Below are 18490 nucleotides of genomic sequence, written 5' to 3' on the forward strand. Positions count from 1 at the left end.
AGGTTTGTAATAAGCAACAGAAGCACTCATCAGTAAGAGCACCTGGCACATAGATAGTATAATGCAATAAAGCAACAGCTTCCCACTAAATATATTTTGATTGTGCATTAAAAGAATTGTGGGCAGTTCTTAAGGACTTACCGTTACAGGCCTTGAAAAAAGCCTGTTGCATGAACATGTTTCAAACCCTATGAATTTTTTAAGTACTCTGTAAATAAATACTGTTACTGAAATATGGAGTGAGAACTAAGTTTCTTATCCCTTAGTTTCAGATATATGCAATTCTCTGCCATTTAGACTTGAATATGATTTCTGTTATTAGACTGAGCTTGCTTTCTAAATTATAACTTGACAATGAAATCAGCATGCAACCACACACTCTGTATCTCCTTCTTCCTTCCTCTTTCTTTGTCACAAATACAGTAATTTTCTGCTTAATGTGAACCACAAAACCTGCCCTATTAAATAGATGGTTGATATTATGAGCACCAAACAAGACATTAAAAAATCATTGAGGCATTTGTCTAGTTTAAAGCTTTTTTTTTTTTTCAAAAATGGCCTAAGATTGGTAAATACAAAGACAGCAAATCTTCTCATAAATTCTAACTAAAAATGCTGCTTTTCTTTAACCATGAATCTGTACCACCTGACTGGTCTCCATTGGTCTCTTCTTCTCAAGGAAGATGGAATAATTCCCTTGCATTTTTTCTGATACTTGCTATGGTTGATAAAGAGATGCTATGGATTGTTACAAAGAGACGTACAGAATCTCTTCACTACTCTGTTGAAAATGCAAATGGTGAAATAAATTTGAAGAACTTACTTTCTTAGTATTAAGCTCCACTGTTCTTCCTCTGAAAATTCTGCTGAGATAAGAAAAAAGCTGATGTTACATAGCTCCTGTATGCAATTCATGTTTTTAACAGCTGAAAATAAGTTTTAGTGATGCTATTCTTTTACACCTATTTTATTTATATTTAGCTCAAAATTAACAGATTTAAACAGTAATGTCCGTTCAGAGATTATTCCATTCTTCATCTAAAATTAATACTTGGAATCAGCTGAAGCATTTTACTTTATCTAAAGCCGAAACTCAGTTGTTGGTTGAACATTATTGGTTAGTTATTCTTTATGAAGTACACCAAATCAGTGTACTGTCATAGAATCATATACTTTTAAATTAAACCTTCTTTTTTGACAGTAAATAGCAAACTCAAAAAGGAAGGAAGATTGGCCTGTAAAGATCTAAATACTGTTACCTTCTTTCTACCATGTACATGCTTGATGCTAAGTGAACATCAGGATTTATTCTCTGTAGGCTGCACCTGTGATAGAAGTCAACATTGCTGCACAATGTTGACCTTAAAGGTTTGACATTCTAGCAGAAAGGAGTGGTGCGTGTACACATCATGTGCGAACTGTCTGACACATAGATGCAGCATACAACAGGCTCCAAATGATGCCTGGTTCTAGTCAACAGAAAGATTCTGCTTGCAATTTCATTTCGAGCAATGGCACAGCCTATCTTCATGAACAGCTTAAGTATTATTTTAATTTCCTTGAAGATATTAACTCTTCCAACAGTGATGGAAGAACAAGAGAACTGTGTTTTTGATTGTATGGAAATAAATCTGATTTCTGACAAGCTTATTTCATTTTGATATACAGCCTTTATCTCGGGTTTTTAATTTCTTGTCTGCTTTCAGACAGCTGTCCATGAGTTTAATCATTGCTGCTTCACTTCTGCACACACAAAAGTCTGAATACTGGGAATTTCTTGGAAGATAAGGGAGAAATTTTCCTTGAAAATCAATGTGAAGTGGACATGTCAAGAAAGAGGCAAGCATTCTTTCAAACATTCAAGACCACATTCTGACACTTTCATCAAGTAGGATTTCAGTCTGTGAGTAGTGTTACTCTAGGGTGAGGCACATTTCAATACACGACATTTCAATATAGTGCAGAACAGCCAGAGGTTTACTGGGGATCAATCCACCTACAGAACAAATCAGCAGTGACCTAAAACTACATTTTTAAGGAGTGGTTTTAACTCTTATCCTGCCTTTGACAATCAAATCAGAATGTAATGCTTGAAAATATTTCTTCATACAGAGCTCCTCTTGTAAAGCTATTACAGGTAGATGTGGACAGAAACACAAAAGCCCCAGCTCACTGGTCCTCATTCTCAGTAAGCGGTAGCTTGCTTCAAGTAACTGAGTAGTTCTCTGACACAAGAATTAACCTGGTCTCAAGCGAACAATGCCAATTTTCGGAACTAGCAAAGCAATATTTAGCTTCTGCATCAAGCTTCAGGCTTTATTTAGGTGAACAGTAATCACGACTCCCATTTCTCAGACTGAAAGCTGGATATATTTCCAAGGGAAATCCTCTTGTATAATCACAACTTGATGGGTAAACTATAAGATTTACCATATAAAATTCTGTGTACTATACTGAAATGCACAGCAGCCTTTACACTGTTGCAGCTATCCCTCGTGGCTTTGAAGTCTCTTAATCCATACATCATGCTATATATCTCTTGTCAATATACTTGTGGTTTTTCTTTTCAGTAATAGTTGAAATGTTATTCAACTCTACATTCAATACTCGCAGCTGTAATGGAAGTCAAACTTCTTTTCACACATATGGAAAACCTGCTTAATTTACATGTTAGTCCTGGAATTGCAATGAACAGCAGCACATCATGCTGAGGCATTTTTGTTGCTTAATACTTATTTACATTTGTTTTGAGAATAGGAAATTTGGAAGTCCTATTTTTTTTTTTTAAACTCATTATGCAGTAGTACTTTACAACACTGAATTGAACTAATACTTCACGATAGCAGAGGAACTGTGGAATTTATATTGACTTACAAAGAAAATCTAGTCTCTAAGTCAGGGATAGAAGGTATTGCAAAGATTCAGTCTCTAAACAAAAGTAATAATAAAATGCTCTTTTAAATGATGTGGGGGAGAAGAATAAAGCTGAGCATGTTGCCTTAATGCTACAGTTGTGCTCTATTCTAGTTTAAATGAAATCAGAAAGAAATTCCCACTGAAAATAAGGGAAAGTCACATGTTGGAAGATGATATACCCAAAAGCTTCATCTCTGTGAAGCATACTTGAATGCAACAGCTGACTACCCGACCAGTTCAGTGCAAAGTACTCTAGTAGAAAATCAGATCTGAAATTACATTGATGATGCCCTTATGGTGCAAAGCTGAGCTTAGTTCCAAGTATCTAGTCCAGTGCAGCTGTACTAAAGAAGTCCCTACAGTCCTGTCTTGTAAATAATTCATCATTCATACACAGTTTTAAGCCCAGATATTTAAGTGGCAAACCATCAAAGAAACCTGGTGCTAGTGAAGGAATATGGATCTACTTTTTCATGGTATTTTCATTATGCAAGCAGAACACAGAAGCAGACAACTGGAACATTTTGTGACCAAGCTCCTCTTCTAGTCTGCCAATCCTGCCTGTACTTGGAATGTGACTACCTTGTGCAGAACCTAAAACATTAATTTGAGGACATTGCTACAGAGACTCTGAACAGAAAAGCTCAACTACCTGGCTCCTCTTAAAACATTTCCGTTTTTTATTATTATCATAAAGGCTACTGGCACACACATGAACTGGAGCCCTCTAAATTGGGTTTCATGTCGATGTGTCCCTGCCACTACAGCGACAGAGAGGCTGTGCCAACAGGTGAATGCAGGAGGGATGTTTCCATTCACACCCATGGCCACGCCTAGGCAGAATACACCATGGAAACTTCGAGCCGGTGAAGTCTCCATGGTGTATTCACAGTGCAGGTGAGGGGCGGGAATTGGTCCCTGGGACCTTCTCCTGCCGAGACCCTGTCTCAACCACAAAGCACCCCAGAGGGGGTTCCAGGCGGGTGCTGCCGCCGCCTCCCCTCACATCCCCCCTCCTCCTTCCCTCTCCTGTCCCTTCCCCGTCCGGTGGCTCTCCTCTGAAGGCCGTAGGGAGACGCCAGGGGGTTGGATCTGGCTCTTCCGCTGCAGAGCCACGGGCCAGGTCCGCTCCGCCCCGCGCCCCTCTGCCCCAGCCTGCCGCACGACCGGATGCGACCCGCGGGTGAGCCCCCGTGGGTCCCCCGACTCTTGCCAGCGACCCGCCGGCAGCAGGGTCGCACCGGCAGTGGCGACCTAGGGAGCAGGGTGACGCTTGCACAGCTGCGGGAGCGCGGCTAGGCAGGAACGCGCAGGCTGTGTGGACCGGGGGAAGGACTGCTCCGTGCGCTCTTCACCTGTGGGCGTGACCGCCCGCCCCCTCCTCCTCCTTCTTTCTACTTGAAGGGCCGGCGCCGCTATAGCCGAAGATCGGAGCTGGTGGCGTGTTGCGAGGGTGGGAGGGACTTGCTGCCGGTGTCGAGCCGCCTTGTAAAGTGTCCCGCCAGCCGCCGATCCGGCCGCCTTTCGCGCTTTCGCCCCGTCGAGCCCGCAGGACAACCGGGAGGGGAGAACAGGCTGGACTCGCCGCGGGGGACGGGGCTCCTCTCCGCCCGCCGGGCAGGGCTGTCTGTCTACGCCGTGTCTCAGCTGCCCTCAGCCGTTGGCGGGCACCGCCGCTGCCAGTTCCTCTGCAGGTGCCGGGCGCGGATCGCTCTCGCCCCACGGAGCTGCCCGGCGGAGTTCAGCCCCACGGGCGATTGGCCGTGGCCGCCGCCGTGGCCTCGCCCCTCCGTGCCCCCTGCCCCCGCGGCCATGCTGGCCGCGGCCGGGAGGCTGCCGCGGCCTGAGCGGGGCTCGCTTTAGAGCGGCGGGCGGGCGGGCGGGCGGCGGGGCTGGGCTCCCCGCGGTAGTGTCGCCTCGGCCCGGGCCCAGCCTGCCTCCGGACGGGGCGGAGAGGCAGGGGCAGGATAACAGCGAAACAACTTTGTACATTGAAAAAAAGGAAAGGGAAAAAGACTCGTGGGACTTGATCGAAGCTCAGCACCACGCGAGGATTCCGAGCCCTAGTTAACCTCACCTCCGCACCACAGTGACGGGAGGAAAGCTGGTGGCTGCCACTGTGCCCAAGTCCTACAGGCTCTAGAGTTGCCTTGGCTTTCTGGCTGGAAGATGATTCCTGCAAAAGGACCATGTTGCTGCTGACGGACCGCGGGGTCATTGGAAGATGCTTTCCTTGAGGATTACACGCGGAAAAGGGCCATCAGTCAAGGGGAGAGCTGGCTGGTGAAACTGACTGATTTCCAACCCCCACCCCCACTGGGGAAGTGGTTTCAATGGCTCCATCTCCCAGGAGAAGCGGTAGGAAAGATGCCAACGCTTTGCCAAGCATGTCCTCAACTTTCTGGGCGATCATGATCCTGGCTAGTCTCCTGATTGCTTACTGCAGTAAGTACATATTTATCCTGGTGCTTTTGCTGGGCTTAATCCACGGCCTTCCCATCTGAGGTAGCGCTTCTAGTCAAGGCCAAGCTCTGAAGCTGGCAGGTGTACGTACTGTGTCTTAGACTTGCCACCTCAATGCATCTCTGCCTATTGCCCTGTGGTAAAGCAGCTAGACCAACACTTCAGTATGCTGCTTCTCGGGAGCATGTGATGTCCTTCAGCTGCAGATGTGGCATTTCTGTCGAAACAGAAACATCTCTTGAATTTTAGGAACAGACTTCTTAGTGGTAGTAACCATCACCCACGGCTCACAGTTTATTATCAGATATTGCCAGCTTTCTCCCAGACTGTTCACTCCACATAACTCGTGTACTCCCCTCCACCTTCCATGAACAAGAGCTGTTTTTCTTATGTTCATTCCTTTAGGAAGCACATACTTAGTCAAGTGACAGATGTTTTAACATCACCGGGGTAGTATGTGATTCTCTGACTGTGAGATTGCATTGGAATAAACCCTGGCACTTCTTTAGCATATCCTCAGCAGTTTAGTAACCCTATGCTATCAGCCTCAGAGCTGCATCATAGGTTATCAGCAGAGTTTTGTATATTCTCTTTCAGGCTTGATAGGTTGTCAGTTAATCGCGCTGAGTTCCAGATAAGGTATCTGTAAGAGTCAAGTGCCTGGACTATTAGTACTTTAAAAGATCTTTATTTTTTTCTTGCTAGTTTTTTTTTGCTCTTGGCAAGAATAATTTTCAAGCAGGTATGTAATATAAATGCAATGCCCATACTTATGGGAAATGGAATTTAGTCCATAGTACCAGAGTGGGAATCTTTCAAGGAGAATAGAAAAAGGAGTTTCTGTGCAGTAATAAAAATATGTAATTTATTAGGAGGCACCTACACAGCTTTGCCAGACTGAATATACACTGTATTTTCCCAGCCTGAGCTGAATGTGGTCTGTAGTTTACCCCTAGTGTGTATTCCTTTCCTTAGCTGTAGCATAAAAGTCTTTACATTATTCTTGTATTGTTGAGCTGAAATAGGTGTGGGTTATGATGAACAGAGAACAGATGATGGTTTCGGGAGCATCCCTGCTGCATTTCTTACCCCTCTATTCCATTCCTTCCCCTTCAACTATATAATAGTCTCCATTTTTGTATATTTGTTTTATTTTTTTTTTCTGAAACAAGACTGTAATTGGTAAAGATAACCTTTAATTCACTTTTTTTGCATGTTACAGTGCCTCTCTCTACTGATGACAGTGAGAGACTTATTCCAAAAGGAATAATATGTTTTATATTTTTTTTAATTTAGCACGTTTCAAAAATCATGTCAAACAGGTCACACTTTTAAATAATTTCATTTTGTACGTAATGCCATGTTCAATCTGCTAATGTAGAGAGTATGCTAAAAACATACCTTGATTTAAAGGAATTTATGTGCATACAGCGAGATTAGTGACTCAGTAAACATATTACAGGATGAATAGTGCAAGGATAAAGGGAATTCAGATGGCATTACTAATAGGAGGTATTTTAAGTTTGTGCTACAAACGTCTGGAGGGTCCCAGGCTTTTCATGAGAAGACAGGAGTTCTGTGCAGGTAATCAGCATAGTCTCAGAAGGAGTTAACTATAAAATCTGGTGCCTTAAATTTATTTATATTCAGCAGTGAGAGGTTTGACAATGTTCTGTTCTAAGCAATTAAGTTGTACATTCGAATTGTTATATATGTTTATTATTTATTTTTCATTGTTTACTGATGCTGAAGAATGCAAAGCAAATGTTAGCTAATGATATGAAGGTAATTGCTGCTGTGCTTAAATGGCCAGTTTCCAGTTAGTTCCCTCAGTTAGTGTAGATGGTGTTCCTCAAACATGTAGTACGCTTTTCATTCGATATAGCACTGAAAAGCAGCATGCAGCTTAAAATATGCAGTGTCAAAACACTCCACCGTTTATGTAATGTTTCACTGATTTGACAACCACAATTCCAAATGCTAATGAAGCACCATGAGCATTTTCTCTAGCGGTACTATTTGAAAAATTGCAAAAAATGTTTTTGCTCTGTGGAAAGGGTGAAGATGTTTAAAAAAATCAAGGGGGGGGGGTGGGAGGGAAACGTGAAGCCATTTCTACATAAAGTAGTACTGAAAATTTTATGAATTCTTTTAAAAACCATCTTGGCTTTATTCAGTCTTTTTTCATCTGATGTCTCATTCTATTTCTTTTTTTTTTTTTTTTTTAAGAAGACCATAACTGGGGGGTGGGGAGGAGGAGGGGTGACAACTTAGTTATGTTTTAAGAATAACAGCCTTGCTGTATTTCTTATGAAGTGAAATAACTCATTGGTATAAAGTGTTGTGTATTTTTTCACATCTTATATTCAGGTGTATGGAAGTATACCAACTTATTTCTGTTATCAAGCTGACTTATGTAAAAAGCAATAAAGGTTAATACCGTGTTAAATTTTGAATTTTTCTATTTTTAATAGCACTATAAATTAAACTTTTGATCTTCCTTGATCATTTTCATTTTAATCTGTTAGTCTGACAAAGCATATTCCTGAATCAGTTATATGAATGTTACTTTCCCTTCCCCTACTTACTTTGTGAATCTTTTGTTTCTGGGAAAGTGTTTGTTGTACAATAATCATCCCTATTACTGGAGCAACCAGTAAAACCGCCATGCTTTTGTTTCACTTGACAGCCAAGCATATTTATAAAGTGTGTTCTGAATGTATGTGTACAGTCCATTAGACTTTAATTTATACTTTAATTTGTGAAGCACAATTATGTTCTCTTTGACATGGTAAAATGATAAACTGATCATTTTTTTCTTTCTTAAATGTTTAGATTATACTTAGGGATAGTGGCTCCATCCTATGGTGAAAGAGAAAGCTGCATCAAATCAATTAGGTTAGTTGCTATAGTGATAAATTCCATGTAATATTCTCCAACTGAAGAAAAATGGTGTGATTTGGTAGGTTCTCAATAGGAGAAGGCAAAAATGAAGGAGTAGAAACAAGCTGTTTATTATAGTCTTTGGTCCTTGACCACCAAGGAGGAAGCTTATTTAACAGAAGCACCAGTAAATATAAAAACAGCTTCAGAAGGTTATCCTTGTAGAGGGTGACCACCTTTGCTAGCAATTCACAATTAGAGAAGTAGTGACATTTTTGGATCCCAGGCATGCATTCTGCACTTTTTTAACGAACAGTAGTAGACTACTGAGAAGTACCTATAGCAAATTCTTTAAGTTACTTTTTTTATGTTGTAAGGGTACATTGAATTTTTTCTCCTTCATGACTGGGATTTGCATTTTTCCTTGTTAGAAAAAGTTTGATCAATTTAAGGACATTTTCTGTGGTATCACAGCTGTGTGCTAAATAACACAGTTTTGATTCAGACTTATTTTTTAGTGCATTTATTCAGTTGGCTTTGCTGTAAATACTGGGATGCTTTTTATATGTAAATAACAACCTTTTAAACAGCATATGATTCAGCTTTAGCAAAGTTGTAGCTATTATGAGCTTTTGGCTTTCCTTATTTTGTACTGTTTTGTAAGCATAGGAACATTAGACCGCTGGGTGTTACAGGCTTGCTGTTCTGTTAAGATAATACATCTAAGGGCAAGCAAATATATTTCTTTGAAAGAAACCACCAAAACTGAATGGTATTTGGAAAATTCACCTTGTTTTAAATATTGTGTACAGGAAGAAAGCAATATGAGGTCCAGTGTTTATACTGACTAAATGGTGGTATTACCAGGAAAAAGAATCTAGAACTCCAAAATGCAAAATATTTCCTGTAACTTTACAGTTCTGCATTGTAAGTGCAAGTTCTTTCCCAGTACTAAGAAATAGAAAGAGGATATGTCTATGTTCTCCTAATTCATTATTTCCTTTGCTTGCAGAATACAAAATAAGAATGTTGTAATGATGAAATACTGGTAGATTATATGAAATGACTGATTCTGCAGTCTAATTCCATATTTAAATCTGTGGAGTTTGAGCAGAAAAACAAAGCTGTTAGCATGAATAAAAGAAGTGTCTCAAAGATTTTGCATGTTACCATTCATATCATACCATAATTCACATGAAAAATACTACATTGACCTTACCTTAAATTGGGATCCTGTTGTTACACATAGCGTGGACCCTGCTCGTTTGAGAAGTATCTTTTCATTGTCTGTTCTGGAATTGCTTTCTGTCTAGACACAGGGACAGGCTACTATTGTCTGTAGGTCTTATTGTTTCCTTAAGCTGTCGGAGACTGCCAGCAGGGGTGGCAGTTAGTTCTTGGTGTCACCTGCATACCTCTCCAACAGGAGCTACCATACCATCGTCATGTGTAGGCTACTGAACAACTGTTGGATGATAAATAGTCGCTGCTGATTTAGGTTGGATGCAAACAAGTCACCTCTGAATGGAGACCTGTATTTCCTGTTCCTGATAGTATATCATTCAGATCACTTTCTCTGCTTTTTACAAATGAAAAATACAGTTGTTTTTTTTCTTAATCTATTCAACATGTCTGTAGAAATTAATAATGTATAGAAATGAAAAATAATGTTTTCATGATGTTAAATATGAAAAGCAAGTTACTAACACGTTGTTTATTTATATACCATCCCAGCTGCTCCTTCTTAACAAAGCTCATTTTTTGAATTAAAACTAGAACTTTGAACTTAATGGCCTCTACAACATATACCCTGTCAATGTAGGCACCAAACTAACATTGAGATTGTCTCAGCTGTTGTGTTGTAGTCTGTCTGGATGATATATTACATAGAAGTCATTGGCCTCAACATAAGAAATGTCATCTTACTGCTTTTAATGTTGAACTCAACCCTTTAAGGCTAAGGAAGCACCATTTACAATTTCTCAGATGTATTGGAATTCTGGTAATCCTTACTTCCATGACAAATATAACTGCTGATATAGATGGATATAATGGGAAAGGGGGATGGATATAAAGGTAGGGAGGGGGAACAAGAAAGAAATTGATATTTTCAACTAAATATGTAGCTGAAGAGTATTCCGTATCTTTCAGCAGGGGTGAGAGCTGAGAGACCGAGACCTCTTTGACTTGTCTTTTTTTTTTTCCCTTTGCTTGGGCAATGTACTGTATTTTTCTTACCGTATGCTATCAAAACAGTATTGGCAGCATTGAGTAGGGCCCACTGGTCTGGCTTAGTGTGTAAACACAGGCTAGATCGCATCACCTTCTGTTGGGGTCCCATTAATCTTTCACTCTTTGCTTAGTGACTCTGTTGAAGAAATAAAGTAAGTCCTTCGCTGAAATTAGCTTTATGAGTAGGTATTTTCCCACTCATTCTTCTCTGCTAGCAGCTGAGGGTATAAAATCTCTCAGTTTCTGAATGTGATTTACTACTTTCTTAGTGAGTGCTCAACCCATAAAGCTATTATGTGAAAAAGCCAAAACGCTTCAACCACTAGTCCGGCATCTGGCATGCCAAATAATGTTTATTAGAGGTATGCCTTGAATGTTGTCAATAACTCAAAAATGTAGTTGAGTACTTAATTATGTACAGAAGTGTCAAATGCATAGGCAAATATAGACAGCATTGACTAAGCACAATCTTCCTGCGCTGCATATTCTTTGTAGCTAAATGCAAACCAGAATGTTTTCATGCTCAGGCTCATATTTGACCAGGTGTAGTTATGCTGTTGGGCTGGGGATTTGTTTAGTTTTCTATTTTTCCCTGTTTAAAGGGAAGTGACACTGCTTTTTGCACAGATGGCTGGCAACATTTCTTATTGTAGATGTTTTGGGAAGTCATCTCTTCATGGATATGCTTTTATGTTAGCCCTGCAAATAGGAAAATGTTATGCACTGACTATTTGGAAATATATGAATTGTATTTAGACTATGTTTTCCAGTATTTTTAGTGTAGAGGCTTATTTCAAAGATTTTGTGCATGTTCTTCAATATATGAACTTGGCTACAGCACACGAATCATAAGTATAATGTCAGAGGGTTTTGCATTCATGTGTGATCTATTGATCCTTTGTGGCCTGGGTCTTATTTCGATCTCTGGATGGACTGTTTCTTTAGACACCTTTCTTCAGCCACTCGATTGCTCTCAGATAACAGGAAAGTATCTTGTACAACTCTGGGGTGAGGAGTGTAACTGTTTTTCAAAGGAGTCTCTGTGCAACAGCCCCTTTGGTTCTTTCCTCAGAAACGGCTAGTTACTCAATATCATCCCTGGTTTTGTGTCTCTTAGCACTTCTTTTAAGTGCCTGTGGCCCAATACACCAATAACGAAGTTGCTTCTCTAGAACAAAATGTTATTTCTTCTGCCAAACAATATGCTGCTCTTGGAGAAAATGTGTACTGTATCTAGAGAGACCCCTAGCTACTTATTTTGCTTGTGGTTACAATTCCCTTCAAGGCTAGAGGTTGGTATGACTTATTTTTAGTTTTGCTGTTCTGTGCCTCATTCTGTTGCAGCCTGAGTTAAGACAGGCTTTCAGCTGATCCCTGTCTTTTACGAGCCCTCCACCAGTGCCATCTCCTGGTCTTCCAACCAGAGAGTCTTTAGGGCAGGATCTTATGATATTTTTAGGATCACATACTTGGCAAAATAAAGATTCCTTCTGTCTTTGCCTGTGACTAAAAGTAGCAATTTGAGCTATAACCCCATTGTTCAGTTTAGTGTTTTGAAGGTCCAGAACTGGGACTGTCTCTAGTTTTGGTTTATGTGAAGGTTAATTCCATAACACTGTTAACATGTATGTTCTGTTTGTATTTTCTGTACCAAAAACTGAACAAAAGCCTGGAGCAGAATGCCTGGAAGATGGGTAACATTTCAAATTGCAAGTTATTTTGGTTGAACTGACTCCTGATTTTTTTTTTTTTTTTTTTTTTTATCTGTTGTAGAGATTTGTAGTGACCAACTGTACTCAAGCACAGTGGTAGAACTTGCTGGTTCTGTTAGCTAATAAAGCTGCATCATCTCAAAGGTCTTTAATTCTTACAGAAATGAGAAATGACTACATATGAAAAAGAAATTTAGGTTTTTTAAGTTTATAAAAAAGTAAAAGGGAATTCTTACTGTGTTCTTGTTAATCAGAGTTGAATTTATAGTGGCTTTTACCTTGGCTTTATAGAACTTACTTTTTTTTTTTTTTTTGATTATCTTAGAACTCTGATGATGACAAACATGTTCTAAGAAATGATATGCTGACAATATGAGATACTGTTAACCCCAAATGCATGTAACATTTTTGATAGTTTCAGATGCCAGTATCCCTTTTAGGCGAGTATTTAATTTTTCCACTGAACTACCCCAGTGCAAAGTATGGCAGAACAGTTTAGCCAGATGACAGAAGTGGGTTTAAGCTAAGCTAAAGTCTTACATGTTGAATTAAATGGTTCAGTTGCAAGCAGAAATGCTGTGGGTAGAGGGACCTCTGTGGGTAGAGGAGACCCACAAAACCCACAAAATCAGAGGACTGGAGTACCTCTACTATGAAGACAGGCTGAGAGAGTTGGGGTTGTTCAGCCTGGAGAAGAGAAGGCTCCTGGGAGACCTTAGAGCAGCCTTTCAGTATATAAAGGGGGCTTACATGAAAGATAGAAGTATTTTGCCAAGGCCTGTTGTGACAGGTCAAGGACCAGCAGTTTTAAACTGAAAGAGGATAGATTCAGATTGGACATAAGGAAGAAAGTCTTTATGATGAGAGTTGTGAGGCAGTGGCACAGGTTGCCCAGAGAAGCTGTGGCTGCCCCATCGCTGACGGTGTTCAAGGCCAGGTTGAATGGGGTTTTGAGCAACCTGGTTTAGTTGAAAGTGTCCCTGGCCATGGCAGACGGGTTGGAACTAAACCAATCTATGACTTTTGTTCTCTGGCTTTATTAAACAAAGTATGAGTGTAGCAGATATTGTGAGAGGTCACCTGTTATTGATTGCATTCTCTGGTGTTACTGAAAGGGTTCATTAGTTTCTCTCTTTTTTTTTTTTTTTAATTTTTTTTTTTTTAGCCAAAATGGACTTTATATTTAGCTATACCTTGAACAGATATTTTTCTTCTGTGCAACTGAAATGTGACTTTTTCTATTATTTTTTTGTATAGTGAATGACTTCCAAAGTAGTGCTGTAAATGGCTTGAATCATAGAAATATCAAATACTTTTCTGAATTGAGCTAATATAGTTTTCTGTGCTAATCTTCAAGATCATTTTATTAAAAAATGTTGGAAAGGTGTTCCAGAGCTTTTTCAGTATACACTGTTAGGAGTGCTTTATTGAACATTCATTTTAAGATGAGTGTATATATTGGTGTATATATCTGCTCAGTAAAAAAACCCACATCAATATTTCAAATAAAACTGAGAGGCTCTAAAAATTGTTCTCACTGAATGCTGCTTAAAGGTTGTAATTTCCTTTAAAGTACCTGGTATAAAGCATTTGACCTAACATGTCTTTGTATGGCCTAATATCTGGAATAATGATTAAAGACTTTTCACAGATGTTTTCTGTTTGTTATCAGCTTAAAAAAAAACAAACATACATGTTTTGGAACTCCCATCCTGATTACTTAGAAGAAGTGGTAGACCCATAATTTCAGTTCCACCTGAACATGACTGTGCTTTCCTTACTTTAGATTTCTGTATTACAGTCACCTATATTTACCATAATCTCATTTTAAAGTCAGTGGCAACATAGACATTTTTAAAGTGCAGTTCATGTGACCTGTTTCATAGAATCATAGAATAGTTAGGGTTGGAAAGGACCTTAAGATCATCCAGTTCCAAACCCCCTGCCATGGGCAGGGACACCTCACAATAAACCATCTCACCCAAGGCTTTGTCCAACCTGGTCTTGAACACTGCCAGGGATGGAGCATTCAAAACCTTCCTGGGCAACCTGTTCCAGTGCCTCACCACCCTCACAGGAAAGAATTTCCTCCTTACATCCAATCTAAACTTCCCCTGTTTAAATTTTAACCCGTTACTCCTTGTCATATCACTACAGTCCCAAATGAAGAGTCCATCCCCAGCATCCCTATAGCCCCCTTCAGATACTAGAAGGCTGCTATGAGGTCTCCACGTAGCCTTCTCTCACAGCTCAACAATCCCAACTTTCTAATCCTGTCTTCATACAGGAGGTGCTCCAGTCCCTTGATCATCCTCGTGGCCCTCCTCTGGACCTGTTCCAACAGTTCCATGTCCTTTTTATGTTGAGGACACCAGAACTGCACACAGTACTCCAAGTGAGGTCTCACAAGAGCAGAGTAGAGGGGCAGGATCACCTCCTTTGACCTGCTGGTCACGCTCCTTTTGAGGCAGCGCAGGATACGGTTGGCTTTCTGGGCTGCAAGCGCACACTGCCTGCTCATGTTCATTTTCTCATCAGCCAGCACCCCCAAGTCCCTCTCCGCAGGGCTGCTGTGAATCTCTTCTCTGCCCAACCTGTAGCTGTGCCTGGGATTGCTCCTACCCAGGTGGGGGACCTTGCACTTGGCATGGTTAAACCTCATGAGGTTGGCATCAGCCCACCTCACAAGTGTGTGGAAGCCCCTCTGGATGGCATTCCTTCCCTCCAGTGTATCAAACAAACCACACAGCTTGGTGTCATCGGCAAACTTGCTGAGGGCGCACGCAATCCCACTGTCCATGTCAGCGACAAAGATGTTGAACAGGACCGGTCCCAACAGCGATCCCTGAGGGACACCACTCATTACTGGTCTCCAGCTGGACATTCAGCCATTGACCACAACTCTTTGCGTATAGCCATCCAGCCAGTTCTTTCTCCACCTAGTGGTCCACTTATCAACTTGATGTCTCTCCAATTTAGAGACAAGGATGTCGTGTGGGACAGTGTCGAATGCTTTGCACAAGTCCAGGTAGATGACATCTACTGCTCTACCCCTGTCCATCAGTTCTGTAGCCCCATCATAGAAAGTCACCAAATTGGTCAATCAGGATTTCCCCTTAGTGAAGCCATGCTGGCTGTCACCAAGCACTTTCTTGTTTTTCATGTGCCTTAGCATGCCTTCCAGGAGAATCTGCTCCAAGATTTTGCTAGGCACAGAGGTGAGACTGACTGGTCTGTAATTCCCTAGGTCATTCTTTTTCTTCTAGAAAATAGGGGTTTTATTTCCCTTTTTCCATGTTGTCAGGAACTTCACCTGGCTGCCATGTTTTTTCAAATATGATGGACAGTGGCTTAGCAACTTCATTCGCCAGTTCCTTCAGGACCTGCAGATGGATTTCATCAGGTCCCACAGACTTGTGCACGGTCAGATTTTTAAGATGGTCTTGAACCAGATCCTCTCCTACAGTGGGCCCAAGGTCTTCATTCTCACAGTCCCTGCCTCTGCCTTCCAAGACTTGGGTGGTGTGGTCACAGCATTTGCCAGTGAAGACTGAGGCAAAGAAGTCATTCAGAACCTCAGCCTTCTACCAATCTTGTGTAGCCAGTTCTCCCGAGAGTTTCCTGAGGGGACCTACGTAGTCCCTAGTCTCTTTTATTCACAATGTATCCATAGTATCTCTTCCTGTTATCTTTAACATCCCTAGCCAAGTTTAATTCTATCTGGGCCTTAGCTTTCCTAACCTGGTCCCTATCTTCACAGACAACATTGCTGTATTCTTCCCAGGCCACCTGTCCTTACTTCCACTTTTTATAAGCCTCATTTTTCCTTTGAATTTTCCTCAGCAGCAACTTATTCATCCAAGGAGGTCTCCTGGCCCTCCTGTTGCACTTCCTTCTGGTTGGGATGCAACACTCCTGAGCTTGTAGCAGGTGATCCTTGAATATCAACCAAAAGTCTTGGGCCCCCCTGCCCTCTAGGGCTATATCCCATGTAACGTTACTAAGCAGGTTCCTGAAGAGACCAAAGTCTGCTCTCTTGAAGTCCAGGGCAGTGAGCTTGCTGCACGCTCTTCTCACTGTCCTGAGGATCTCAAATTCAACCATCTTGTGATCGCTGCACCCAAGGCTGCCATGGAGTGTCACATTTCCAGCGAGTCCTTCCCTTTTGGTGAGCACGAGGTCAAGCAACCTCGTTTGCTTGAGACACTTTGTTTGAGATACATGATATAGTTTGAGGTAAATTGTACTGCAGAAGGGCTTGTTTTATTTGACTGTAAAGCAGATTAGACAACTTGCTAAGATTTTAACATGTATGGTACCACATTAATCTAGTCCTTAATTACAGCATCTTTAGAATGTTGCATAATACATATTTCAAGGCTCCTGCTTAATACTTAAAATTTAATGCCAAGTAACTGTTTCAGCATTTCTGTGGGGAAAAAAAAAAAAGCATAGAAAAATAAGCTTATGATACAGATTCATTAAGACTATAGGTCAAGATATTGAACAGCTGCAGCAAAGGATTCATACAAATTGAGGGACATAGTTGGCAAAAATTCTGGGATCTTCTGAAGACATTTTTGGAAACAGCTTGTATCCTGAACATTTTTTGCAACGTGTTTTGTCTTACTCTAAGTTCTTCAGTTTCATTGCCAGTATTTTCACGCCCTGGCTTCTCTAAAAATACTGTCTTCTCCAAAAGGTTGGAAATGAGGTGAATTTTAGATGAGTGTACCAAAGGTTACCAGTTCTACCTTTTTTTCCCATCACATTTTAAGTCTCTTCCATACAAATATAAACACGTGTGCACGGTGCAACTTTTTATAGTGCGATTAAAACATTTGTATCACCTTCATCTACTACTGATTTAGGTAAGAAAAGGTGTAAAGGTGACCAATGTGTACATGTATATAAGAAGCTGCAGGGGTGCAGAAGACTAGAAATGCTTACCTGGAATTTAAGATCAGATGTGAATTGCACTAAGATTTAAATTACCACCCCCTCAAGTCCTTCTGCCCTTCCTTTTCCCTCACCTGAAAAATAAAATCTAAGTATGAAAAAGGTTTATGTGATTATCTTTGGTAGGGTATTGGGCTTTATGACCCAAGAGGTTCCTCCAGTTCTATGTTATTCAATGTGAGTGCTATTTTTACAATCCTTTTCATCTGGAGAGATTTGTTGCCTTCTATACTCATTCTTTTATCAATATGTTTTTTGTTCAAGGAATATAGTGCTGCTTTTTACCTTTTTACATGATATATATACTTTCATGAACGTTCTTAGTCTAACAGGTGGCCAAATCTGGTTGTGCTGCCTATATAACCAGAGATCTCTACTTTAACCCTGTCTATAAATGTAATTATTTTCTAATACAATCTTCTTTACAAAACCTTACCAAAGAGACTTTTTAAGAGTCCATGGTGTTATATGGGCTTCCTTTCCTATGCATTTGCGGAGTTCTGTAAAGTGCTGCTGTGAACTCGTAGGGCAATTAGTTGCATGAACTGCCACTTGTAATTACAGTAAGTGGATTTGAAGTATTTCAGATATAATTCCAAGGAATTAGTTTCAAAACAATTTATAGTATTTGAGTTGGTGACGTTTCAAAATGCTTAATGCTTATCTTTTTCCATTTTGACATTTAATGACAATATAGGTAAAAGAGTACACAAATATGTGGCACAAATATTACATTGACTTTGTAAGACTGACATTGCATTGAGCATAGGTAATACTAAGAACCATTGCCTAATGTTTTTCTCAGATAATTCATCTCTATATAAAGGAAAGGAATGTCCTTTAGCATCCTCAATTTCACAAAATGAAACTAGTCTTTTGATATTTTAATATAAGCACAGATGGCAAATAAAATAAAGAATTTATGTAATTTTTATTTAGTTAATTCCCTGAAATTTATAGTGTGCTTTTTTCCCCATGAAAGACCAAATTTGTAGAACTCAAGAAAACATTTCTTACATTACCTTATTAGAACACATTCCAAATATGTTTTACTGCCTTTTCTTTCACTGCTTGTAATTACTGATGTCCATTTCCTTCTTGAAAGCTTGTTTTAGAATTTAGTGCTCTCTGTTGGCATAGAGTCCAAATATTAATTTTCTATATTTTTCAGTTTTGCTTTCTTATTTTTCTTAGCTAAGGTCAGGTGAATTGGCTGTTTGTCTTGCCAATTTCTGAAGTGCTTTTATGTTTCTAGGTTTGACAAGTATGACTATGTGAATCACGGTTTGCTAGTGACTTCTCAGACAAATTAACTTGTTATATGT

At 40.3% G+C, this 18490-nt stretch overlaps 1 protein-coding gene across 4 annotated transcripts in view; it reads left to right on the top strand.

Moving 5' to 3' along the window:
- The first annotated feature begins 4929 nt into the window (after positions 1 to 4929).
- Positions 4930 to 18490, top strand: part of TAFA5 (TAFA chemokine like family member 5) — a 432709-nt gene continuing 419148 nt past the window's right edge. For all 4 annotated transcript variants that reach the window (XR_009745921.1, XM_061467495.1, XM_061467496.1 and 1 more), the window contains exon 1: positions 4930 to 5361. Coding sequence is in view for 3 of the 4 variants with exons in the window: in XM_061467495.1 (XP_061323479.1) it covers positions 5250 to 5361 (112 nt within the window). In the remaining variant the exon portion in view is untranslated. The remainder of the gene's footprint in view (positions 5362 to 18490) is intronic.

This window comes from Pezoporus flaviventris, unplaced genomic scaffold (genome assembly GCF_033815535.1).
Source record: "Pezoporus flaviventris isolate CSIRO_AGI_PZ_B2104156 unplaced genomic scaffold, CSIRO_AGI_Pfla_v1 ptg000045l, whole genome shotgun sequence".
Lineage (NCBI taxonomy): Eukaryota > Metazoa > Chordata > Aves > Psittaciformes > Psittacidae > Pezoporus > Pezoporus flaviventris.